This window comes from Schistocerca piceifrons, chromosome 8, assembly GCF_021461385.2.
Source record: "Schistocerca piceifrons isolate TAMUIC-IGC-003096 chromosome 8, iqSchPice1.1, whole genome shotgun sequence".
Lineage (NCBI taxonomy): Eukaryota > Metazoa > Arthropoda > Insecta > Orthoptera > Acrididae > Schistocerca > Schistocerca piceifrons.
In genome coordinates this window covers 170,144,843-170,171,147 of record NC_060145.1, presented here as the reverse complement: position 1 = coordinate 170,171,147, position 26,305 = coordinate 170,144,843, and the positions used below count along the sequence as shown (strand labels likewise).

Genomic DNA, 26,305 nt, shown 5'->3' with positions numbered 1-26,305 from the left:
AACATGATATTAGAAAACCGTTTTAGAAAATCTTGTCTTAGCAAAGCAATCAGCCAGTATAAACTTGATTAGTCGGAAGAATTCAATTTAAACACCTTTATAAAACTGGGTCTTAGGAGCTTCTTTTTTTTTTTTTTTTTTTTTTTTTTTTTTTTTTTTTTTTTTTTTTTTTTTTTTTTGTTAAAGTTATGGCTTTCATTCATGAGTAAGATATCAATACTTTTCGTTCGATGTGTGTCCCTACTCGACCTCAACATCTGTCGCGAGGGAGCCACTTGCGAGCACGCAAGATAACCTCACATGAAACTCAGGCTGAGTTATTTTGTTTTATTATCATTTATTGCCGCGTTTCAATTTGGACCATCCTGCAGGCTCATAAGGTATGTAAAATATCTCATGAAACTGAAAAATTATTTCATTTACTGCTTTTCCAGCAGTACCAGACACTTTACAGAGAAATACACAAAACTATTAAAAGATGCCTAAGAATAACATGTTATACATGTTATAATCTGCGATAGAAGGAAGAATCTTAGTCATTTTAATGATACAAAGAGAAATCAGATGCTCTCCATAGAGAAATCCAGATAGCAAATCTCTACACTGTTCTACTACAATATCCCTCTAAGAGGAGACAGCCAGTAAGGCGGACCCCGCTGTGATGGGGAACAAACTCTGAGAAAGAAGAGCAAGAAGATGAAAGTAGAGCAAATATGGTTACTCCCTCCCTAGTCACCGGTACTTGTTTAATTCTTAGTCTAAAGGAAGAAGAATCTGGGTCATCTAAGTAGGTCCATAGTAAACACTACCTATTCTAGTGTCAGATTCCATGCGGGAGACTACCTTACGAATGATACATCAGATTCACATACAATTTACGGTGAATACAAAGAGCTCTGGCACTCGACCACATCAGATGGAATGGATCTCTTTGAAAAATATTGTAAAATACATGAAAAAAAGAAAAGAACTCTGTAAACTTGGAAAGTTCGGCCAGTCCAGCGATGTCTCCAAACTACTATATTGTCCACTGTAACGTATCAAATTGCAGGTTCTAGGCGCGGTTTATTCTCCCAACCCACTAGTGCACCATGTGCGTATTTGTGTGTGTGTGTGTGTGTGTGTGTGTGTGTGTGTGTGTGTGTGTGCGTGTGTGTGTGAGAGAGAGAGAGAGAGAGAGAGAGAGAGAGAGAGAGAAAGAGAGAGAATGTGTAAGGATACACCAAGCGCTGGTCGATCTTGCCTTCCCTCGGGATAAACCCGGATGCACTGCAGTGGATATCAACACCAACCTGTTGCTCTTTCTGACCGTCGGAAATGACAGGTACAGCGGTTCTGTGAGGCTCACATTACGTGTGGCCGTTGCGTGTTTGTATGTGTGTGTGTGTGTGTGTGTGTGTGTGTGTGTGTGTGTGTGTGCTATTTCCGAGTAAAGCGCATGCCCTTTCCGAACAGCTCATTTGCTGCACGATGTGTCGACCGTATTGATTATAACGCCCCAAATTCAACATCCACTTTTGAATTTGTAAACCCTTTGTACAACGTGTGATGAAGTGTGGTGAGGGCACTAGTAACATTTTACCCTTTTTTTGTTCGCTGCTAACAACCACATTCGGTAGGTCTCTGTGTAAGCCTGAACTTCTTTAACTGCTCCGTCCCGATCGTTACGTGTAATGTTCAATGTCTTATGACAAGGTTGGAAACGTACTCTCTCGAAATTTTAAGACGTAGCCTCTTTGACTGTAGACTCTCTTCCTCGTGTGTCAAAGGACACGCTAGAATGTATAGCGTAGTATCAGTTAATTAAACACGGTATGATGTTAACTAGACATTGACAACAGGATGTTGTACAGAACTTTCTCCATATCAACAAACCGTTCCACAGTCTTGATTGCTATCTACTATTTTCAAAAACCAAAACATTGCATCCTGCGCCGTGCCTCAGAAAACGTTTTCATCATGTCTTATAGGATACGAACATCGTATCTTAAAAGAATCACAGAAGATGAAATGGAGGGACATAACATCTGATGTCCCTCAAGGATCGGTTTTTGGGCCACTGTCATTTTCCTGGATGCAAATGTTTCCCTCACACTTAACCTCCAACTACCATATGTATGAGGGTGAATTTCAGTTACATGCGAGGGGCACTGCAGAAAATCGAACCCGAGCTATATATTCCATTAATAACCATCTGCAGTAGGTTTATGACTTGGCCAACAAAACAGGATGCATGCTGAATGTTACTAAGAACTAAATGCATGCAGTTCACGCCTCAGCGTCTCTTCAGTTGACATGTATTTGAATTTCTTCCTTATCAGAATCACTCAAGAAATCTAGGTCAAATTTTTGGTACTATTTGACGACGATTGGACGGCATTTGGTCCACATATCGCCAGAATTTCTCTGTGAATCTGTACGCAATTTAGACTTTCTCCCCACTACAATCGTACTGTCCCGCGTACTTCAACTCTGGACTACGTCCCTGCCAGCCGGTGTGGCCGAGCGGTTCTAGGCGCTACAGTCTGGAACCGCAAGACTGCTACGGTCGCAGGTTCGAATCCTGCCTCAGGCTTGGATGTGTATGATGTCCTTAGGTTAGTTATGTTTAAGTAGTTCTAAGTTCTAGGGGACTGATGACCTCAGCCGTTAAGTTCCATAGTGCTCAGAGTCATTTGAACAATTTTTTTGACTACGTTCCCAGTTCCCGCACCATTGCGCTCCCACAATGTGATACACCTATTAACCGTATCACAGCAGAACTGCCTCTGCAGGATACCCGAAACATTTTCTCTCTTTTGACAAAGCATTAGTGCTGTTGAGCACTGATGCTCTTAGCGTGGGATGACATGTGTAGTTCCTCGTAATCTAAACAGTTACAATTTCTGATGCTTCTACCTCGTCGTAAATTCCTCTGTAATTTTATTACCGAACCACCACTTTATGGAAAGACTATCCTTCCCCTTACAGCTCGAAGGGCGATTGCTACACATATTGCTTTTCTCGATTCCTTCATAATCACAGTCGTAAATAGCTATGCTGAAGCGTCGTGGGAAAGACTGTTGTATCTGCAGTGTGATGTACTAGGAGCACAAGATAATTATTGGTCGGTACTTCCCTCTAATGACAGATTTTAGAACCGCATGCACGAATGCACACTAGAGACCCCTTTAAGCAATTTCCATTTTATGCAGTTTTTGTTGTTGCCCGAGTAACATTTGTAAATATTTCGCGTTCTACACGCTTTAGAAAGACAGGAAGAAATTACCCGAATGGGACGAGAAGAGTAGATGCGACGTACATATACGGACAAACAAATGATTATAATTTCAGAAAAAGTGGATGATTTATTCAACAGAAAGAGCTTCACAAATTGTGCTAGTTAATAACGTATTTTTCCACCTCTGACTCTTGTGAAAGCAGTTATTCGGCTTGTCATTGATTGATAGAGTTGTTGGATGTTCTCCTGAGGGATATAGTGCCAAATTCTTTCCAATTGGCACATCAGGACGTCAAAATATCTAGATGATTGGAGGGCCCTGCCAATTATGCTCCAAACATTATCAGTTCGGGAGAGATTTGGTGACCTTTCTAGTCAAGGTAGGGTTTGGAAAGCACGAAGACAAGTAGTAGAAACTCTCACAGTGTGCGGGTGGGCATTATTTTGCAGAAATGTAAGCCCAGGATGGCTTGCCATGAAGGGCAACGAAACAGGACGTAGATATTGTCGTCGTATCACTGTAGTGTAAGAGGTCCATGGATGACCGCCAAAGGGTCCTGCTATGAAAAGAAATGGCACTCCAGACCATCACTCTTGGTTGTCAGGCTACATGGTGAGTGGCAGGTTGGTATCCCACTAGTGTCCTGGACGACTACAGACACGTCCTGGCTGATCATTGAGGCTCATTAGAAGTGGGAGCCATCACTGAAGGCAATTCTACTCCATTTAGTGACGTTCCAGGCCGTGATGACCAGTGAAGAAATGTTCAGAGACGTCTCAGACAGCGAGGGATTCCAACTTGACTGTCACCTGCCATACGGCCCGAAAACCAGGAAGAGTCTGCAGTGCTATTTCACTTCAGAGCAGGACCCCTGTGGTTGCCATCCGTGGTACCGTTACGGTAGGGCGGTATGTTGACGATATTATGCTCCCCGTTATGTTGTCCTTCATGAGAAGCCTTCCTAGGCTTGCATTTTAAAAAGACTATGCCCTTCCGCAAGCGGCGAGAGTTTCTTCTGCTTTTCGCTCTTGCCTAGCTCTACCTTGGTCAGCAATATCACCGGGCACGTTTGGAGCATTATGGGCAGAGCCCTCCAGTCATCTAGGTATTTTGACGATCTAATGCGCCAATTGGGTAGAATTTGGCAGCACGATATCCCTCAGGAGGACATCCAACAAATATGTCAGTGCCAAGCCAAATAACTGCTTACAGGGCCAGAGCTGGACCAACTTTTTCTCGACTTGCTCAACTTGTGAAACTCTCTCTTGAATATACAATCCAATTTTTCTGAAACTCTAATCGTTTGTTTGTCTTTCCATGTACGTCACACCTACCGATTTCCTTTCCATCCGGATAATTGCTTCGAGATGAATAATTTAATAATGAACTGATTGCTGTACATCAAGATATAGAACAAGAATACATTATTGAGGTTTAAGTCGAGTTCATTTGCAGATGAAGGAGAGCTGGACTCTGGGTAAGCGCTCTGGTGCTGTGATTGTGAATATCACTTAGTACAGAAGAGAAGTTTTCCTTTGCCTGTAGGCAGTCTAGGCAGTTTGTGATCAGTGCTCGGCCAGACTGTTTTTATGTACTGACATACTTTACTGACATTCCGTCTCTTACCCTGCAGGGCTGCTGACCCAGTGGGCAACTTCACGTTCCACGGCAGCGTGGTCGTCCTGATGGAATGCATGGAGGACGCCGATAACGTGACCCTGCACTCGGAGGAGCTCCTAATCGACGAGAGTTCCGTTCGCCTGACGCAACTTTCAGCAGTCGAGAGTGAGTACAGCTGGCGGTTCCCATACCTGTGCAACTAACACCCAGTGCTTAATTAAGCTCGTTCTTTCACGTTTCCTATCTTGTCTATGTTCTCCGCAGACTGGGTATCGGAAAAGCAAAAATCAAAATATTTTTTCAGGTATCGGCTGATGAACGGAATGATTTCATTTTTCTTCATCATTAGTCAACACCAACGCAGTAATGACCTATAGCCCGCAATAGTCACCATACTACTTAACTATCCACTTAGTTAATAATGCCAAATTTGACATACTGCTTAGAAAAATGCGACAGCTAAAATTTTCAGATAATGCTGAAGTGGTCTGAAAACTACTTGAAAATCGTACAGCAACGTATTGTCTACGTGAACGAAAAGTCTACCCGGAGGCATTTTCTCTCAGAAACGTCACAGGGTCAGTATTGATCCCACTATTGTTAGCCCTTATGCGTGAAATGATACCTCGTTGTGTCTTCATTTATGAGTCCACATCCTTGACGTAACTTCTGAATGCTAAAACCGTTTTAACAGTCCACCGCACGCTGTCAGTATTTTATACAGCCGAAATTTACATTACTGGCCTGTTTAGGCCTATGACCAGTTCCAGATGCAGTCGCTGAAATGAGCGTCATATGAGTGACACACATAAAAACAGTTCCACGTTGCACTAAATGGCTTTTTAATATGATTCTGATTTCACCGACGCAATAGTATTTTAAAATGGCCACTGACCGAAGCTGGCCAGTGATGTAATAGATGACTCAATGAAGTTCATCTGTATAAAAAACTTGACAGCCTACAGTCATCACTTGGAATGGTCGTAGCATTCAGTATCTCGTCGGTTCTGCCCCCCCACCCCCCTGCAAGTATCGTTTATATGTTACTATCAGCTTTACCTAAGTGGCAGTACTAAAGACAATACTGCGATCGTCCAGACGAATGATGATAAGCCATCAGTGGTAAGATGGGCGAAAATCGTGGGACTTAAACTAAATGCGAAGGAGTTCCAGTAATTTTAGTTATCCCATCAGAAATTAACGAGCTCTAAGTTTCTCGAACCATTGCCTCACATTCTTGGCGATGGTATTCCGGTACCTTCTCTAAAACAGTCAATAACTTGAATGTAACATTGGAACAGCATCTCATCTGGGCAGCAGAAATATACTGCCTCCACATGCTGAGAGACTTCCCACTGCCTCTATACCCTGAAAAGTTCCACAGGATGCGGAACGTAAATTCGTTTTGCTGAACCTCCACTATTGCGAAGAATCAGATAGGACACGAGTAGCGAGAAGACTAGACGGTTAGAACTAGCCACGATTGCTCGTGTGTTTTACATCTGCAGCACCCGTCTATTTGAGCACGCCAACGCTTCTTTCGTCCAATTGGGTTGGTTACTACCAGACAAGTTACATTACTACGATACGCTATGCTTACTTCATCGGCTCCTTAGTATATATACGCCCCAGTACCTCACGTCAGGGTTTCAGTACCTGTCATCTTATCTAATCGAAACAAAAAGTCTCGCTTATCTAGTACCCTAGCTTTGCCCATCCGTAAAACAAAAACATTTGCGAACACCTTCTCTGTTGTTGCTGTTCTTCTCGGAACAAGCTGCCTCTGGACTCTACATAAATTAAATGTTCTTTTACTTTTAGGAGTAAGCATTTCCTCCTGTCAGCCTCATTACGTCTGCACAAAAATTACTGCGTACGTCCATTTTCGCTCTATCAAACATTAAAGCGAAATCTCCTATCATATTCCATTTATGCAACGTTCTCTCCAAATTTCCCAATCAGTCACGTCACTTTCTTTTCCCCTAATTTCATTAATTGTATTTTATCGCTGTATTTTATCACGTTCCTCTTACTCTCCCTTTTCCACTCTTCCACCTACATCCATTGCTGTTAGCCCTTATAATTTAAATCTGCCTGCGTGTTATTTGTCATTATTCGTCTACATCCCATGAACTATTATAAACGATATTTTTTTTAAATGACATGATGCACCAGGCTGTGTTTTAAATTACTTTATTTGCACTTTATGCGACAGTCATTTGAATAGGTTCACATTGTGAGATACGTAGTAAACATTACGTGGTTCGTTTCCCTGCTGCTCGTGGTATATGTGGCATTTTAATAAGGTTGTAATGTTATCGTTCTCGAAAGAACTTTGCATGTCATGCACCTAATATTTCATAAGATGATCGTTGGCGACTCTCTAATGTCCACAAATACGCATGGCACACGATATTTTAGCAATCTGACAACGATGTGTCCACATCTGTTACTATAGATGCACTTGAAAATGGGCAATGTCTGAAACTAGCAGTGCAAATAATATATATATTTGTTTTTGTAGACTGCATTAATTAAAAAATGTTTTATAATGTTGTACAACAACAACTGTAATGCAAAATATGTGAAGTACCTGGTTAGATGTAAGGGAGACCTGATGGCCCTAGACGTCAGGATAATAAATAAATATATAGTTCGAACCGCATAAACTATTTTCCTGCGTCTAGGTGGGAGATAGAGATACCATTCTTGTTCTTTCCGTGGCATACAGTCTCAAGTACGCATCAGTCGTGTGTGATTGTCTGTGGGCAATGCTTGTAATGTATTTTGTTGGGTTTGCGGTGATAATGATGGGTAAGATTTGAAAGGAAAGGAGGGAACGGAAACGATATCTGCAACGCCAGGGAGGCCGGTACTCTATACTCACCATCCTATCGTCGAACCACCTCCTTGTGTAACACAAGACAGTAAGAAGGGGCCTTTGGATTTAACCTACGAAAAGGTCTTGGCAGCCAAATACTAGTGGTGGATGTTTCTAATGGGGCTCTTCTGGATAGATTTTCATTACACTAACGTGTGCTGGCGGTCCCATCCATGTATACGGAGTGTCCCGTTTATCTTGATCACCCCAAACAACTTTCTGACCAGAATCAGAAAAAAAATGTAACAAAAGAGTGTTGTTTAGCGACAAGAGAGGCATCAACCACATAAATATGACAGTCAACGTAATAAGCAGAAAATGGGGATCTTTAACAGGATTTTTGTGCTACGATCCATTGCAGGACACAAAAATGGACAGAAGATTCAAAGGTGCTCGAACTGGTGACCATGGACTGCGGTGCACTGCTCCATGCGTTCGATAAAATAATTCATCGCCGCTTGCATTGTTGTCTCCCGAAGTGAATTACACGTAAACACGATACCTTCCTGCGATGTTCTCTGGAGTTGTTGGATTTTTGTGACAGACAGTGTCTTTTATGCATTCCCAAAGGAAAAAGTCTCGAGTATTTAAGTCCGAAGGAGACCGAACAGGCCTAGCCGCTATTCCTCCGCGATCAATTCTTCTGGCAAGATATCTTCGGTACAGAACACAAAGCGCACGCAAGACATAATGTGGTGGACAGCTATCCTGTTACTACTATATAAACATTCTGGTTCTTAGTGGCTTTTCATCCAGAAGGTGACGAAGAATTCGTGTGACAGAGTTCTCATACTGGCTGTCGTTTAGGTTACCAGTGATGAAATAAGGCCCAACAGTGGTAGTACCAAGCATCATACAATAGACATTAACGCTCCATTGACTCTGATGTTCCTCCTGCTTAACCCTTTGTAGGTTTTTGCTGCACCAGTAACGGATGTTCTTTGTATTTGCCTGTCCTGAAGGGACGTTCATAGGTAAAAAGAATATCGGAGAAGAAGTTCTAGGAGGCGGAGATTTCCTGGTGTGGCCAGTGAAGAACTCTATTCTGGAAATCATTCTCATACAATTCTTGGATATATTTGCTTGATAAGGATGGAAGTAGTGACGTGCTAGAATGCGATGTTCATTGGTTTTAGGAATCTAAGCTGCCGTGTGCTCACGTGTGGATTCACTGCTGCAGATGCGAAAACAATAACTTTTGCAGCTTCTTCTGTGCGATGTCAACAATGATAGTGTTGTCTTCTTTTTTCCCGAGGTGTCACAACAAGACGAGGACACATCAGGTGGATTCTTGCCAGGATATCGCTCTCTGTGGAGTTATTCTGCCTGAGTAGCATTTCGCCTACTTTCAGCCACGATAAAAAAAAGCAAAGATGATACAGTTTTTGATCTAGGACTACCTCTACTGTAGCCAACATATCGTTTATACGTCCTACAGTCCCCTAGGGTAAAGACTTCATTTTGATAGTGACAGAGCGGTGTAAGCAGAGGCGTGGTATGGCTCCGTCAACAAACTCGAACATTTTACAACGACGGTATCAACAAACTAGTCTCTCGTTGGGAGAAAAGTGTTCCTCGCCAGGGTGACTATGTTGATAAATACATATGTAGACATGAGGAACATAGATGTAGAATTTTAATAACATTTGTCTTATTTAAAAAAGCTTTAAAAATTTTCACGTGAAAAATTCTGAGGCATTACTGTGCTCCATAGATGAGCAGCATTTCCACGATCTCTTCGTTGGTTTGCAGTGTACACACACAAACCTTCAACTGAAGACGGTTGAGTAAATGGCTGGTGTGCATTTCTTTTGTGTATCCATTTGTTTCCTGTCAACTACAGCAAATTACGTTACCCGGGTACCTACACTATGTGATAGTACAAGAGGATCAAAGTCCATCTTGTGTTATGCTTTACATACGTGAATGGTAGATAAGTTTATCGAGATAACCAAATAAAAAAATCTACGGTGACGTATAAGAAAAACGTACTGTTGTTCATATCTTTGTAGCGAACAAAGTTACAAGAACGGAAATCCTCCTGGCTAATGTTCTCCTTGTTGTTAAATAACAGCTGCTTGACATCCAGTATACTATCGTAACTGACTGACGAAAGTCATGAGACAGCTCCTAATATTGTGTCGGACTTCCTTTATGTCGGGTGGAGTGCAGAAAGTCGATGTGGCGTGGACTCAACAAGTCGTTGGAAGTCCTCTGAAGAAATATTGTACCATGCTGCCTCTGTAGCTGTTCATAAGTGCGAAAGCGTTGCCGCTGCAGGATTTTGTGCACCAACTGACCTCTCGATTATGTCTCATAAATGTTCGACAGGATTCAAGTCGGGCGATCTTGGTGGCCAAACCATTCCTCGAACTGTCCGGAACGCTCTTCAAACCAATGGCGATCAGATGTGGCCCGGTGACCGTTGTTTGGGAACATGAAGACCATCAAAGCAAACTGTCTTCAAGGAGCCGAACAATTTCCTGTCAATGATCGGTACAGTTGGACCAGAGGACCCAGACCATTCCATTTAAAACCAGCACACACCATTATGCAACCACCACCAGGCTACAGGTGCCTTATTGAGAACTCAAGTCCATAGCTTCGTGGGGTCTGCTCACACTCGGACCCTACCATCAGCTCTTACCAGCTTAAATCAGCACTCATCTGACCAGTTCACGGTTTCCCAGTTGCCTAGGATCCAACCGATAAGGTTGAACTTAGAACTACTTAAACCTAACTAACCTAAGGACATCACACACATCCATGCCCGAGACAGGATTCGAACCTGCGACCGGAGCGGTCACGCGGTTCCAGACTGAAGCGCCTAGACCGCACGGCCACACCGGCCGGCCAAGTTTAATGACTGAACATACAAACGAAAGATAACAATAGCGAAAAAAAGTCTCCTAATTGAGGCCAACAAAAGTTCACTTCTTATTTTCCACAAAGGTTCGTGGTAACACACACACTAGTAACAGTCCAATTCCGAGACGAAGACGTAATCTTTGACGGTCACAGTTCACGAGGTCGGCATCAGGCGTGAACTGAACTTCGGGCTTGTTTCTAGCCCTTAAATATGTCTCCAGTCAGTCAGATTTCGGCGTAGTGATACTTCCTGCAGGCCGTGGCTCGAGCTACCCCTGCAGGAAGTAGTGCTCTGAATGTCTGTTTCCATTATCTTGTATGTAAATAGCCGGTTTTTACCATGGTGCTCTTGGGTACGTCTTGGGCATAGACAACCTCGTCCTCTGTAGTGTTGTATGGGTTGCTGGCACTCAGGGGCTACCTTGGCTTCGGCATAACACTGTCCTAACGGATACGTTCTCAGTATGTCCCCCATTGATTTCTGCAATTATTGCACACGTTGTTGTTTCCCTGTTAGCACTGACTACACAAACGCCGCTGCTCCTGGTCGTTAAGTGAAGGCAGTCGGCCATTACGTTGTCGATGGTGAGAAGTAATACTTGAAATTTGTAATTCTCGGTACATTCTTGACACTGTGGATCTCGGAATATTGAATTCCGTAACGATTTACAAAATGGCACGTCCTATGCGTCTAGCTCAAACTACCATTCACCGTTCAAAGTCTATTAATCTCCATAGTGTGGCCTTAAACGGGTCGGAAATCTTTCACATGTATCACCCGAGTACAATTGATAGCTCCTCCAATGCACCGCCCTTTTATACTTTGTGTACGCGATACAACCGCCATTTGTCTATGTGCATATTGCTATCCCATGACTTTTTTCACGTCAGTGTAATACAGTAGAATGTATGCAGCGTACGACGCTGACCATTCAGCGTCAATGTAAAATGATGTTGCAGACGGAACGGGTACTGAGCTGCCGGTGGAGAGGCTGTCCTTCGACCCGGACCGGCAGTTCGTCGTGTTCCACGTGGGCGGCGGGCAGCGCCTCAGGAGGGACTCTCGCTACCAGCTGGGCCTCAACTACACGGGCAAACTGGGCGACGCGCTGCACGGCTTCTACCGCTCCTCCTACAAGGAGGGCAACGTCACCAAGTGAGTACTCTACCTGGCTAACATGGCCGACTGGAAGTGGCCATCTCCTCTATCTTACAACGGTCCACCGACTTGATTCATCATCAGTTCTCTCCTATATGACTAGGCCCTTTATGTCTCCATTTCCTGCGATCCATTGCTTCCTTCTTAATCTTGCTGTATGTGCTATCGTCCATCAGATAACGCACGACCTAGAATCTCTTCGTCCACCACCCTCTCTTCCCTTCCAACTACGTGTCTGTTTTTGTACTCTTTCCTTCCCTCTTTCTTCATATACACTGACGGAAAAAATCGAAATACCAAAAAATAACGTAGAGTAATAATATTTCGGGATTACCATTGTCTAGGTAACATATTTAGGTGATTAACGTCGTAAGATCACAAGATAATGTACGTGCGAGACAAGCCACTGAAAATGTGAAATGCTGGTACATTAATAGCCGATGTAGCCACCAGAATGTTCAATGCAACATGCAAACATGGATGCATTGTGTTGTACAGGTATCCTATGTCAATACAGGGACGATTAATGCTGGTTGAGGGTGATGCTGGAGGTCGTCTGGTGATGTCCCATAAATGCTCGATTGGAGATAGATCTAGTGATCAAACAGGGCAGGGCAACATGTCGACACTCTGGTAGAGTATGTCAGGTTACAACAGTGGTATGGTAGCGAGCCTCACCCTGTTGGAGAACACCCCCTGGAATGCCGTTCATCAATGGTAGCACAACAGCTCGAATCACCAGACTGACGCACAAACTTGCAGTCAGCGTGCGTGGCATAACCACAACAGTGCTTGAAATCTAGTTTCGCAGGACTGGGCGGATCAGGTTGTGGATAGGGGCCAAGGTCAATTACTGTTAGTTATACAAGAACACACACAACTTTATTCCTCAAACCAATGCACAGTTTTCTCTTTAAAAACAACAAAGATCAATTCACGGCTGAGGGCCCGAGTTTAAATGATTGCTTTTAAAACACCAGGATTTAGAGTAACGGCTGAAGGCCTTACTTAAGTAAAATTGCAATGTCTTGTCGGCTAAAGGCCGAAATAGTATTTCAGATCAGGTAAGGAAATTCTTTAAAAGCCAAGCATTTACAAATTCCGGCTAAAGGCCATATTAAGAAAAATTCAAGCTAATTCTTCGGCTGAAAGCCCAATAAAAAAATTTCCTTTACATAATAAAATAGAGGCTTTAAAGATAAGCTTTTACACAGTACAACAGAAAAACATTTTAAGAAAACTTGAAGTATCTCGTCGTCTGAAGGCCCAAACAACTACTCAAGAATAATTAAAGACAACCTTAAGATAAACACTTACAGAACACGGCTGAAGACCGTGTCAAGAATTCAAGATAATTAAAGAGAAATCGTACAGCCAAGGATTTACATATTAAAGCCACATATTCTGAAACAAACGCGTCTGAAGGTGTAAGTACAGAGCAACAGCCGCCCGGAGTGGCCGAGCGGTTTTAGGCGCTACATTGTGGAACCGCGCGACCGCTACGGTCGCAGGTTCGAGTCCTGCCTCGGGCATGGTTGTGTGTGATGTCCTTAGGTTAGTTATATTTAAGTAGTTCTAAGTTCTAGGGGACTGATGACCACAGCAGTTAAGCCGCATACTGCTCAGAGCGATTTTTGAACAGAGCAACAAGAATTTTAAATAAAAACACGGCTGAAGGCCTAATCTTAAAATAGTTGTCATGAAGTTCGGCTGAATGCCATATACTAAACATAAAACAGACAATATTAATACACGGCTGAATGCCTGGCACAGGGGTTGCGACCAAATAAAATGACAATCACAAAGAACAAACAGTGGTGCTCAGAAGTGTTCAAAGAGTCGGCCTGGGGAGGAAACTCTAACCACAGTTTAGGTGAGACAGGCAGCCAAACGTAACACTAAACAATCGGGTTGCAACACGACCTAGGGACGGCTGAAGAACCGACCAACAACCTAATCAATTCTCTCTGTCGCAACCGACTAACTGCCTATTCCAGTACGGAGACAGCATTCATCTGCACAGTGGAAATCACAGAAGCTACACACAATTCGACGTAAACATACTTGTACAAGAACTCGAACAATCGTAAAAGCAATCACTGTGGAACAAGAAGGGCGAATCAATTCGACACACAGAGAGTTTCCACAAGCGGTCGGCGACCAAATACACGTCGTCCGATGAGACGACCGACCGAACGACCAACCCAGGTCGTTCCCACTCAAGTTACGTGTGTCGGAGACGGTCGTGTGAGTCTTGGCTGTCCGAAGCTGAATGTAGCTCCAACCCGGCTCAATTCCATGTCCGTTCGGAACTCGGAGACACGACGACCCGGAGACACTGGCTCGGACCCATCGGCAGAGGTAACTGTTTCCCATTGGCGACGACATATCTGCACGAGGAAGGAACCGATCCACGTCCGGCAAGATGACCAACTGACGGGGCCCAGCGGTCAAAAGACCAAATACACGTCGCCCAATGAGACGACCAACCAAACGACCAGCCGAACGACCAACTGGCGGTCGTTCCCGTTCCAGTCTCCTTCCGTCGGATAGTTCATGTGTGTGACCAGCGGTCGGCAACTACTGACTGTCCGTGCCTCACTGGCGCTCCGTCCCCAACTTCACTGCTGCTGCGCCCGGACTAAACTCTAGACAGACGACGACCTGGAAATACTTGCTCCAGAGATAGTACGACAGTGCACTTATCGATAAGCGCTGCTCTGCCACTCACGGGCAAGCAAACCAGCAACTTAGTGAAGCCAGTAAATCGAATTAAAAAAAAAGGCGACAGAACCATAAGACAAGATGACGAGCAATAAACGGCATGACCGCCAGCCGCGCACGGCTCAGTGCTCCTGCTGTCACATGAAGTCGCATCCAGACCATAACTCTAGGTGTTGGTCCTGTGGGTATAGCACGCTGACAGATTACTTGCACGCCCTCAGCTGTCCTCCTTCGAAGCAACACACGGCCATCACGGGCACAGATGCAGAACCAGCTTTCATCAGAAAACACAACAGACCTCCATCCTGCCCTCCAATTATCTCTCGCTTGACACCACTGAAGTCTCAAATGGCGGTGATTTGGAGTCAGTGTAATGCACGCTAGAGGGCGTCTGACACGGACCTGCCCACTGAGTAGCCGATTTGTATGCTATCGTTCGTCACTGTGGTGCCAGCTGCTGGTCCTCTTGTTGCTGAAGATGACGACGCGCCGGAACCATACGCCGAACACGATGTCTTTGCTCTCGGTAGCCGGCCGAAGTGGCCGTGCGGTTAAAGGCGCTGCAGTCTGGAACCGCAAGACCGCTACGGTCGCAGGTTCGAATCCTGCCTCGGGCATGGATGTTTGTGATGTCCTTAGGTTAGTTAGGTTTAACTAGTTCTAAGTTCTAGGGGACTAATGACCTCAGCAGTTGAGTCCCATAGTGCTCAGAGCCATTTGAACCATTTTTTTTGCTCTCGGTAGTACCACATGAACGTCCAAACCGCGGTCTTCTTACGATCGTGCATTCTCGTGACCACCGCTGTCAGTAATCACGTACAGTGGCTACATTCCCACCACGTCTTTCTGCAGTATTGCAGAAGGAACATCCAGCTATTACCCGACCTCTTTCAAACTCACTGAGGCGTTTATAATGACGCCTTGGTTGCCTTAAAGGCATTCTTGTCTAACTTCAACTCGCCAATTTCAAAGATAATTAACGCTCACTACCATTACAGCGTGTGTTGAAAGCAAACTGTGGTGTGCATACTGTAAGACCTTCCATACACACACCATCAGATTATTTTACTTGTCGCTCTAACGAAGTAGGCGAGTGTCAGCGTTATGTCTCGTGGTCTTATCGTGGCGTGTTTATCTTCCGCCGTTAGGTCAGACGATAGAAATGCCACTTGCACGCTTATAGTAGCAGATTGACGGTGACCAACTTTAAGCAGAACTTGATTAATTTTCACACACATTTATTAAAATAATAACAAGCATAAAAATTACTTAACTTGGTTCTGGATGCTATTTACAATTGACAATCTGAAGTTCCTTTGGTATTGGTGCGTTAATCTTATTCTCACATATATCTCTGATACTTGACAAAAGTGTCCATACATTTATCTTCATGGCTATGTACAGGAATATGGTATTTTTATTAGGCGCAGGCTGAAACTTGACTATAGACTGGTACGGACAATTGCAGACTGGTACAGACTGGTGCAGACATATGCAGACTGACTAATCGGAGGTCTGTACACTCGTTATAGCACCTCGCGCATTCTTGTATCACTGCGCGAGTGTGATCCGCGAGGAGAAAAGGTTCTACGTTAGCAGCAATCTCATTGGCTGCATTACATATTAATACGCGGATCGGCGGAAGCAGAATTTGGTCCGTCTCTATGGCAGCGCCATCTCGTAGTGCGGAGACAGACGAGCGCTGTGCCTGTATTGTTGTGCTTAGTGGGGCGCGCTCTAGTGGGAAAGTTGTGTACCCGCTGATTGCGCAGAACTACGTACACAACACAAACCTAATTTGTAACCCCATAATGACGCTGCTAGTGCCACTCTTATGGTGAGAAATTTGGACAGACATCATCTTTCAGATGCAGAAGCACCAGTACCAACTTTCTTTTGCAGTCAAGGTGTCACACAACTCTTTCTTCGTGTTGCAATTTCTTCTGTCAGTGTGTGTCCAATACAATTTTTTTTCTTTTTATTACTACATGGAATAACATGTATACTATAGTATTGACTTTCAAATGTTTCATTACTACTACAGTTCAAAAATATTCATGACACACATTAATTTTCACAAAATATTCATGACACAATAATGAAAAATTCTTTCATCATTACATGCTATTGCACGTTTTTTAATAATATTTTTAAAGCATTTTTATAAAAATGAAATTTGTAAAATATTCTTAAACCTACGTTCATTTTTCTTTCAAATTACAATTGATTTCAAATTACTGCTACTCCTTAACATCTACAATGTGGCACAAATCCTGTGTGCCACATTGTCTTTACACGTCACATTAAAATTTGAACATTCACACACAAAAAATGCACTGTAAACTTAACCTACTACTCACCGTAAAATTTGCTCTACTGAGCGAACTTCTTTAAGTCTTTGTATGGATAGAGTCCTTTGATCTTCTCAGATTCTACGTCATCCAACGAATAGCTACATCCATGTGGTATGTCTATGATTTTGTAGGGTCCGGCATACACCAGTTTCCATTTCTTAATCTTTTTTGCTAACAGAGATGACTTGGGATGAGTGCTTATTAGCACCAAGTCACCTGGATCATACAGTGTTACCTTCTTTATTTTCTTATCATGCTTCTCCTTTCGGTGCTCCGCACATCTCATTAAATTATTTAAAGTCTCAGCTATAATTTGTTCGTGAGGTACAACTTGCCTTGGTACAGTCGGTAATGGTGACAGCCAGCTGTCAATTTCATTCTTTCCAAACATGACTTCTAGTGGAATATAACCGGTGGCTGAATGTGGCAATCTATTGTGGAGTTCTTCAAAAGTCGAAACGTATTCTGCCCACTTAGTGTGGCGATTCGGAATGTAAGTTCTCATCAACCTGTTCAATTCTTTAAAGGTACGCCTACAAGACTGCTTTCAGGGTTAAATCGGGGCACAAAAATGTATTTAATACCTTGCTCTTGTAGAAACGTTTTCCATTTGAGACCAGTAAAATAGGTGGCATTATCGGATACAATGATCTGTGGTTTGCCAACATTAACAAAATATTTTCTGAATGAGGGGTGTGGCAAGTTTTTACAGGATACAATTTTAGAAATTTGGCGTCATATACAGCAAATATATATTTCACGCCACCTCTGCCAGTGGATAGTGGCCCTAGAATGTCAACACAAACTACTCATAATGGTTTGTTAGGAACAACAGGGTGCAATTCACTTACAGTGGGCAGATTTGTAGGTTTCGTCCTTTGACAAACTACACATGTCCTTACAACATTCTGAATTATTCTTCTCATATTCCTAAAATGACATTGTCTTGCGAAAAGAATACATTTTTCAATGCCCACGTGTCCCCACGAAAGGTGGACATGCCAGATTAGATCACTGATACATACTTTTACATCTACATTTACATCCATACTCCGCAAGCCACCTGACTATGTGTGGCGGAGGGTACCTTGAGTACCTCTATCGGTTCTCCCTTCTATTCCAGTATCTTATTGTTCGTGGAAAGAAGGATTGTCGGTACGCTTCTGTGTGGGCTCTAATCTCTCTGATTTTATCCTCATGGTTTCTTCGCGAGATACATGTAGGAGGGAGCAACATACTGCTTGACTCTTCGGTGAAGGTATGTTCTCGAAACTTTAACAAAAGCCCGTACTGAGCTACTGAGCGTCTCTCCTGCAGAGTCTTCCACTGGAGTTTATCTATCATCTCCGTAACGCGTTCGCGATTACTAAATGACCCTGTAACGAAGCGCGCTGCTCTCCGTTGGATCTTCTCTATCTCTTCTATCAACCCTATCTGGTACGGATCCCACACTACTGAGCAGTATTCAAGCAGTGGGCGAACAAGCGTACTGTAACCTGCTTCCTTTGTTTTCGGATTGCATTTCCTTAGGATTCTTCCAATGAATCTCAGTCTGGCATCTGCTTTGCCGACGATCAACTTTATATGATCATTCCATTTTAAATCACTCCCAAAGCGTACTCCCAGATAATTTATGGAATTAACTGCTCCCAGTTGCTGACCTGCTATTTTGTAGCTAAATGATAAGGGATCTATCTTTCTATGTATTCGCAGCACATTACACTTGTCTACATTGAGATTCAATTGCCATTCCCTGCACCATGCGTCAATTTGCTGCAGATCCTCCTGCAGTTCAGTACAATTTTCCATTGTTACAACCTCTCGATACACCACAGCATCATCTGCAAAAAGCCTCAGTGAACTTCCGATGTCACCCACAAGGTCATTTACGTATATTGTGAATGGCAACGGTCCAATGACACTCCCCTGCGGCACGCCTGAAATCACTCTTACTTCGGAAGACTTCTCTCCATTGAGAATGACATGCTGCGTTCTGTTATCTAGGAACTCTTCAATCCAATCACACAATTGGTCTGATAGTCCATATGCTCTTACTTTGTTCATTAAACGACTGTGGGGAACTGTATCGAACGCCTTGCGGAAGTCAAGAAACACGTCATCTACCTGTGAACCCGCGTCTATGGCCCTCTGAGTCTCGTGGACGAATAGCGCGAGCTGGGTTTCACACGACCGTCTTTTTCGAAACCCATTCTGATTCCTACAGAGTAGATTTCTAGCACAAATACACCACAAGTCCTTGTTAACATTATTTATTTATTATTTTGAGCTTTTCCTCATTACAGAGGCTTATCTCCAACATAATAATTTACTTGGAAATTACAATACAAACAATAAACGTTCTTAAACTATAATCTCAAAATATTTCTCCAGGTGTTTCGATCTTATGTGTCCTCTTCCTCTGCGCTCATTCTTCTCATTATGTGCTGTACATTTTGGAGCCAGGTTGTCATAGGTCGTCCTCTTCTTCTCCCCTCCGGTTCCCACTCCAGTATTAATTTTGGTATTCTGGTTTTCTCCATTCGTCGTACATGCCCGTACCACTGTAATTTCTTCTTATCCATTACGTCATATATTATTTCTTTTATTTCCATTCTCCTTATTACTTCGGTGTTCCTTATCTTTTCTTTCCTGGAGATTCTTGCCGATCTTCTCCAAAAGTCCACCTCTAGAGCTTGTAATTTTTTGATGTGCTTCATGTTAATTGTACAGGTCTCCGTTCCATATAGAACCACACTCTCTAACATGGATTTGTATATTAATTTTTTAGTTCTGCTCATTTACATTCCTGCTCCATAAGACTGAGTTAAGCATCCCAATGACCCTCCGTCCGCTACTAATTCTTTTATTGATTTCTGACTCTGATTTTCCCTCGATTTCTAAAATGGATCCCAAATACCAGAAAGTGTTTAACTTTTTGATTTTCTTTCCTTCAATGTATAGCTCATCTGAATCATTAATCAAGTATTCTGTTTTTTGGTAATTAATCTTCAAACCCCAAGTTTTGTATGCTACTGCTAGTTGATTGCACATATAGTTAGCATCCTCCCCACCTTGTGCTACGACTACTTGATCATCAGCAAATAATAAATGATGTAGGTAAACTCCATCTCTTATTTCTAATCCCATACTATTACATTTACGAGACCATGTTCTAAGGCTAATATCTATATAGATTTTAAATAATGATGGTGACATGGGACAGCCCTGTAAAAGGCCTTTGCTTGTTCTAAATTTCTGTGAAAATTTATTATGAACTTTCACTTGGCAAATGTTATCTTTATACATCTGTTGTATTATTTTAATCAATGAAGGGTTTATGTTTGCCATATGTAGTGCTCTCCAAAGTAATTTTCTTGGAACAGTATCATGCGCTTTTTCTAGATCTATGAAAATTAATCCTATATTTTTTGATTTTTCCCTATGTTTCTCCAAAATCTGTCGTAATGTGAAAATATGGTCTACACATGATCTCCCAGCCGTGAATCCACATTGTTCTTCTTGGGTTCTAAAATTTTTTTCCAGTTTGTTTTTAATTACTTTCGCAGAAATTCTCATTAATGTGTTTGTAACACAAATTCCTCGATAGTTTGAACAAATTTTGCGATCCCCTTTCTTAAATATTGTATTAATGTAACCTAGCTTCATCTCGTTCGGTATTGAATCTCCATGTATCATTTTGTTGAAGAGCTGTGTTATCAGTTTCACAATTTTGTCACCACCATATTTCAGACACTCCAGATTGATATTGCCTGTTCCCGGTGATTTACCATTCTTTCCTGTTCTCAACGCCTTACGTACTTCACTTTCTAAAATCTGGATCTCATGATCTTCATGACCTTTATCTTCCCCTGTTCCTTCTTCTAGATATTCTTCTCTGTCCTCATTTAATATTTTTTGGAAATACTCTTCCCATTCCTTTTGTGTTATCAGTTGGAGATTAGTTTTGCTTTTTGTATCCTGTTGAAGCCCTTTCAATACTGACTATGCTTCTTTTGCTCTCCCAAATCCTAATTTGCTATTCAACTTGGCACATGTTCTTTCCCATGCTTCATTTTTTGCCATCCTTATTTTTTTCATCACTTCATTCTTCTTTTCCTTGTATATTGATCTTGTTTCTTCTGATTTATCATTCAACCACTGAAGGAACGCATTTCGTTTTTCTCTAACGAGGACCTCTAGTTCCTCTGACCACCACTCTGCTGCACGGTTGTAGTTGCTATCTGTTTTACCCAACACCTCCGTTGCTATGATTTTCACATTAGCTTTTATATAGTCATATATTTCCTCTGTACTTCCTTCAAATGATTCAAAAGATGTTAACATCTTTGCGGTAATATAATACTCCATTTTGCACAGAGTAACGGCTACCTATCTGATTTCCACCCGAAGCTAGGAGTTCTTGTCTGACTTTTCCCAAGGCGGGATCTTCGTCCTCTAACCTAGCCAGTTGCTTGCAGGCCTGCAGGAACTTTTTGCGACAAGTAGGGTCTTTCGTGACTAAAATTTTGTACTCTGTTGCCTGTTCTAGTATTGTTAGCTCAGGCAGACCTTGCGACAACCGTGACAAAGAATCGTTTACTACGTTGTCACAACCTTTTATATACACTACTGGCCATTAAAATTGCTACACCAAGAAGAAATGCAGATGATAAACGGGTATTCATTGGACAAATATATTATACTAGAACTGACATTTGATTACATTTTCACGCAATTTGGGTGCATAAATCCTGAGAAATCAGTACCCAGAACAACCACCTCTGGCCGTAATAACGCCCTTGATACGCCTGGGCATGAGTCAAACAGAGCGTGGATGGCGTGTACAGGTACAGCTGCCCATGCAGCGTCATCAAGATACCACAGTTCAAGAGTAATGACTGGCGTATTGTGACGAGCCAGTTGCTCGGCAACCATTGACCTGGAGAATGTGCTGGCCAGGGCAGCAGTCGAACATTTTCTGTATCCAGAAAGGCCTGTACAGGACCTGCAACATGCGGTCGTGCATTATCCTACTGAAATGTAGGGTTTCGCAGGGATCGAATGAAGGATAGAGCCAGGGGTCGTAACACATCTGAAATGTAACGTCCACTTTTCAAAATGCCGTCAGTGCCAACAAGAAGTGACCGAGACGTGTAACCAATGGCACCCCATACCATCACGCCTGGTGATACGCCAGCATGGCGATGACGAATACACGATTCCAATGTCCGTACACCGCGATGTCGCCAAACATGGATGCGACCATCATGATGTAAGCAGAACCTGGATTCATCCGAAAAAATGACGTTTTGCAATGCGTGCACCCAGGTTCGTCGTTGAGTACACCATCGCAGGCGCTCCTGTCTGTGATGCAGCGTCAAGGGTAACCGCAGCCATGGTCTCCAAGCTGACAGTCCATGCTGCTGCAAACGTCGTCTATCTGTTCGTGCAGATGGTTGTGGTCTTGCAAACGTCCCCATCTGTTGACTCAGGGATCGAGACGTGGCTGCACGATCAGTTACAGCCAAGCGGATAAGATGCCTGTCATCTCGACTGCTAGTGATACGAGGCCGTTGGGATCCAGCACGGCGTTCCACATTACCCTCCTGAACCCACCGATTCCATATTCTGCTAACAGTCATTGGATCTCGACCAACGCGAGCAGCAATGTCGCAATACGATAAACCGCAATCGCGATAGTCTACAATCCGACCTTTATCAAAGTCTGAAACGTGATGGTACGCATTTCTCCTCCTTACACGAGGCATCACAACAACGCTTCACCAGGCAACGCCGGTCAACTGCTGTTTGAGTATCAGAAATCTGTTGGAAACGTTCCTCATGTCAGTACGTTGTAGGTGTCGCCACCGGCGCCAGCGTTGTTTGAATGCTCTGAAAAGCTAATCATTTGCATATCAGAGCATCTTCTTCCTGTCGGTTAAATTTCGCGTCTGTAGGACGTCATCTTCGTGGTGTAGCAGTTTTAACGGCCGTAGTATACATTATTTGAAATTGATATTCAAATTGTTCAAATGGCTCTGAGCACTACGGGACTCAACAGCTGAGGTCATCAATCCCCTACAACTTAGACCCCTAGAACTTAGAACTACTTAAACCCAACTAACTTAATGACATCACACACATACAGGCTCGAGGCAGGATTCGAACCTGCGACCACAGCGGTCCTGCGGTTCCAGACTGAAGGGCCTAGAACCGCTCGGCCGCACAGGCCGGCCGAAATTGATAATTCTGCAGAGCAAGCACCCACCTAGTCAATCGTTGTGCATTAACTTGCATGTCAGCAAAAAACTTAAGGCCTGATGATCACAGAAAAATTTTACATTTTTTCGGTACACGTAATCTGAACTTCTTCATTTCCCATACTACTTCTAGTGGTTCGAGTTCTGTGTCTGTATATGATCGTTCACAACTTGACAACACTCGGCTTGCGAAACCGATTATTCTTACGTTCTTGTTTCACCTTCCTCATCGATCTGGAATAAACAAACGTCTAGTCCGACAGTGGAAGCGTCTGTAGCAAGGCAAAATTCCTTTGACATGTCAGGATGTGACAGTAGATTAGCATTTAAAAGGGCTTGTCGTATTTGTTCAAATGACTGTTGGCACAGTTCATTCCATATCCAGGATGTACTCTTTCTCAACAAGTTTAACGGTGTATTATCATTTAAAAGCCGGTCAGGTGTGAAACGTCTGAAAAATGACACTAGACCCAGAAATTCCTTTAACTGTTTCTTGGTTCTAGGAAGAGGGAAGTTATCAATTGCTGCCATTTTCTTCAAAATGGTTCAAATGGCTCTGAGCGCTATGGGACTTAACATCTGAGGTCATCAGTCCCCTAGACTTAGAACTGCTTAAACCTAACTAACCTAAGGAAATCACACATCCATGCCCGAGGCAGGATTCGAACCTGCGACCGTAGCAGCAGCGCGGTTCCGGACTGAAGCGCATAGAACCGCTCGGCCACAGCGGCCGGCCCATTTTCTTCGGATCAGGCACAATACGTGTAGGTGATATTACATGACCAAGAAATTTTATTCTTTCCCTTCCAAATTTGGATTTTGCGAGGTTTGCGGTTACGCCCACGTCAGAAAATCTTTTTAGTACGCGTGTCCATGTGGATTTCCCAATCGGCAGTAGGTATTAATAAGTCATCGACATACAACGTTACTCTGTCCAACAAATCTGGTCCCAAAACTGTATCGAGTGCTGCAATGGAGACACCTGCACTAACATTTAATCCTAATGGTAAAATTTTAAATTGGTAGCTTCTGCCAGCAAACAGAAATGCAGTGTACCTTTGCGATGATTCAGTTAGCGGGATTTGCCAATACGACGAACGCATATCGACAGAGGTGAGACATTTAACTCCATAAAACTTCTGTATCTGTTCATCCAGGTTTTCTGGTCGCGTTCTGACAGGTACAATTATACTGCCGTCCGCTTTCGCTACTGCCACTAAGGGACAGCAGCACGGAGATAGAGATGGTTCAAGTATCCCCCAATCAAGCAATTTTCTTTTTTCCTCCCTAACTGCCTCCTTCTTTGACCATGTGTAGTTTGCGTGACAGAAAGTATGTTATAGATGTAGCCCTCGATAACACCGGATTTTTCCGAAAACTCATTCTCATAATCTGTAAGTAGCTGAGTCAATTCGTTTTGTTGTGCTTCAGTCTAATATTCTGACTCCATGACTTTCATGGCTATCAGTTTCCTTTTTTCCTCTCTGTCTTCAGTAATAAACTTTTTATAATATGCTTGTCTTGTACGTAAGTCAGAATATAAATTCATTACCTGTATGCCTTCGAATTTAGACTGAAAGCTCCGGCAGTATTTACCGTGCACTTACCGTGTCCTCAACAATGTCAAAATTACACGTCTACCGTCACTCATAGGGCTTACTTCCCCGCACAAGAGGTCGATTTTTGCGTCCCTCTGGCGTAAAAATTCCATCCCAAGGATGCAAGCAACACCTAATCCCTTCACAACTAGGAACGAGCTTTTCATTGCTTCATTTCCTACAGTAAACTCGACTTGCACCTGGAGCTTTATAATATGAGATTGTGCACCTATTGCGTAACGTTCCCACTATAGGTTGTATATTTCTGGACTGTACAACTCCTTGCGTAGTCTTTCTTGGACGCTATCGAACCAGAATTTTTGCAAGAATGCACCTTCAAACTGTTGCATCGTTAGACATTTTTCGGACACGTCGGTGGCCCACAGTGCCGCGTCACCGTGAATAAAGGAGACCACTAACTGTATTCTTTATCTTTTCGTCCATGTCCTGGGAAACACATTCCTGAAGCTCTTAATGAATACCATAGGCTGGACATTTCGTTTTTGGCTATTGAAGGATTGGAATGTCCAGAGTTTTATCACATTTTCCTCCTTTTTGCACATCTGATTGCTACTTTCTGTGGCATTCATTACTTCGTGACGTGCGCTGCACCGTATCGCATATTGTTCGTGGCCGTAATTCACATCAGGTTGCGGTTGCGCACTCTCGCCCTGCATACCGTCTGCGTTATTATAGTAATCAGTAAGCGGAGTCGGATTCATTATCTGTCCGCCACTGTTTACATAGCTTTCCAACACAAACAGTCTCCGCGCGACCTCCTGTTGCCAAAACGGCAACTCCTCTGTTTCACGGGATTTGATCTGTATTAATTCAGCGTTTAGTGCGGCAGCGCTAGCGTCAATATTTACACTTGCGGCCGCAGTTGCTTGTTATACAACTGTTTTTACATCGCTTTCAATCTTTGCAGATATCTCACGATCCTTTACTTCTAGCCATTCATTTAATTCTTTTTCGACTTTTTGAGCTTGCACTTCTAAATATGTATCAATACTTTTCCGTGCATCTAACTCCACATTATCTACGCGGTTGGTTAAAGTCTGGACATTGTCTTCTAGCCTGGCCTGCGGTATCTATAGTTTTTGCACCTCGCCGGCTAGGCTTTGCACAAAATCAGGTATTTCTTTGAAAGCGTCTCGCGTCTCGGCAAGTTAGCTTTGGATACTCTTTAGTATCGTTTCTAGTCTTTGGTCTCGCTCTCTATCTTTCTGCTCACGCTCATGGAGCATTTGAGCAGGTTTCTCTTCTCTTTCTCTTTCCCTCTGTTCTGACATTTTTTCTTTTTTCCTTTCTTTCTGTTCTCTTTGTCGTCTTGATCACAGAGCATCTGAGCAAATTTCTGATCTCTCTCCCTATCTCTTTCTTCTAACCTGCGCAGAAATTCTGCAACTGGGTCTACAATCGGTGAGCATACTGGTGCCCCGCTTAATCTAGCACTCGATTGGCCCCCCTGTCGCCGGTAGTCTTCTTGTGGTGTTGTACACTGTGGACGTCCCGTACTGTAGCGCCTGGACACGTTGCCTGTCTGCTGGAATCGTTTCCATAATCTTGAGATCGCACTTTGTGGCACACGGTGGGCCCGTGCTACGCCCTGCTGTGTTT

The 26,305-nt window shown here is 43.2% G+C and overlaps 1 protein-coding gene across 1 annotated transcript in view; it reads left to right on the top strand.

Moving 5' to 3' along the window:
• LOC124711183 (aminopeptidase N) overlaps positions 1-26,305 on the top strand; it is a 318,231-nt gene that overhangs the window by 18,541 nt on the left and 273,385 nt on the right. Inside the window, exons 2-3 of the mRNA XM_047241110.1 lie at positions 4,855-5,006; positions 11,551-11,746. Coding sequence (XP_047097066.1) covers positions 4,907-5,006; positions 11,551-11,746 — 296 coding nt within the window. The 5' untranslated portion in view covers positions 4,855-4,906. The remainder of the gene's footprint in view (positions 1-4,854; positions 5,007-11,550; positions 11,747-26,305) is intronic.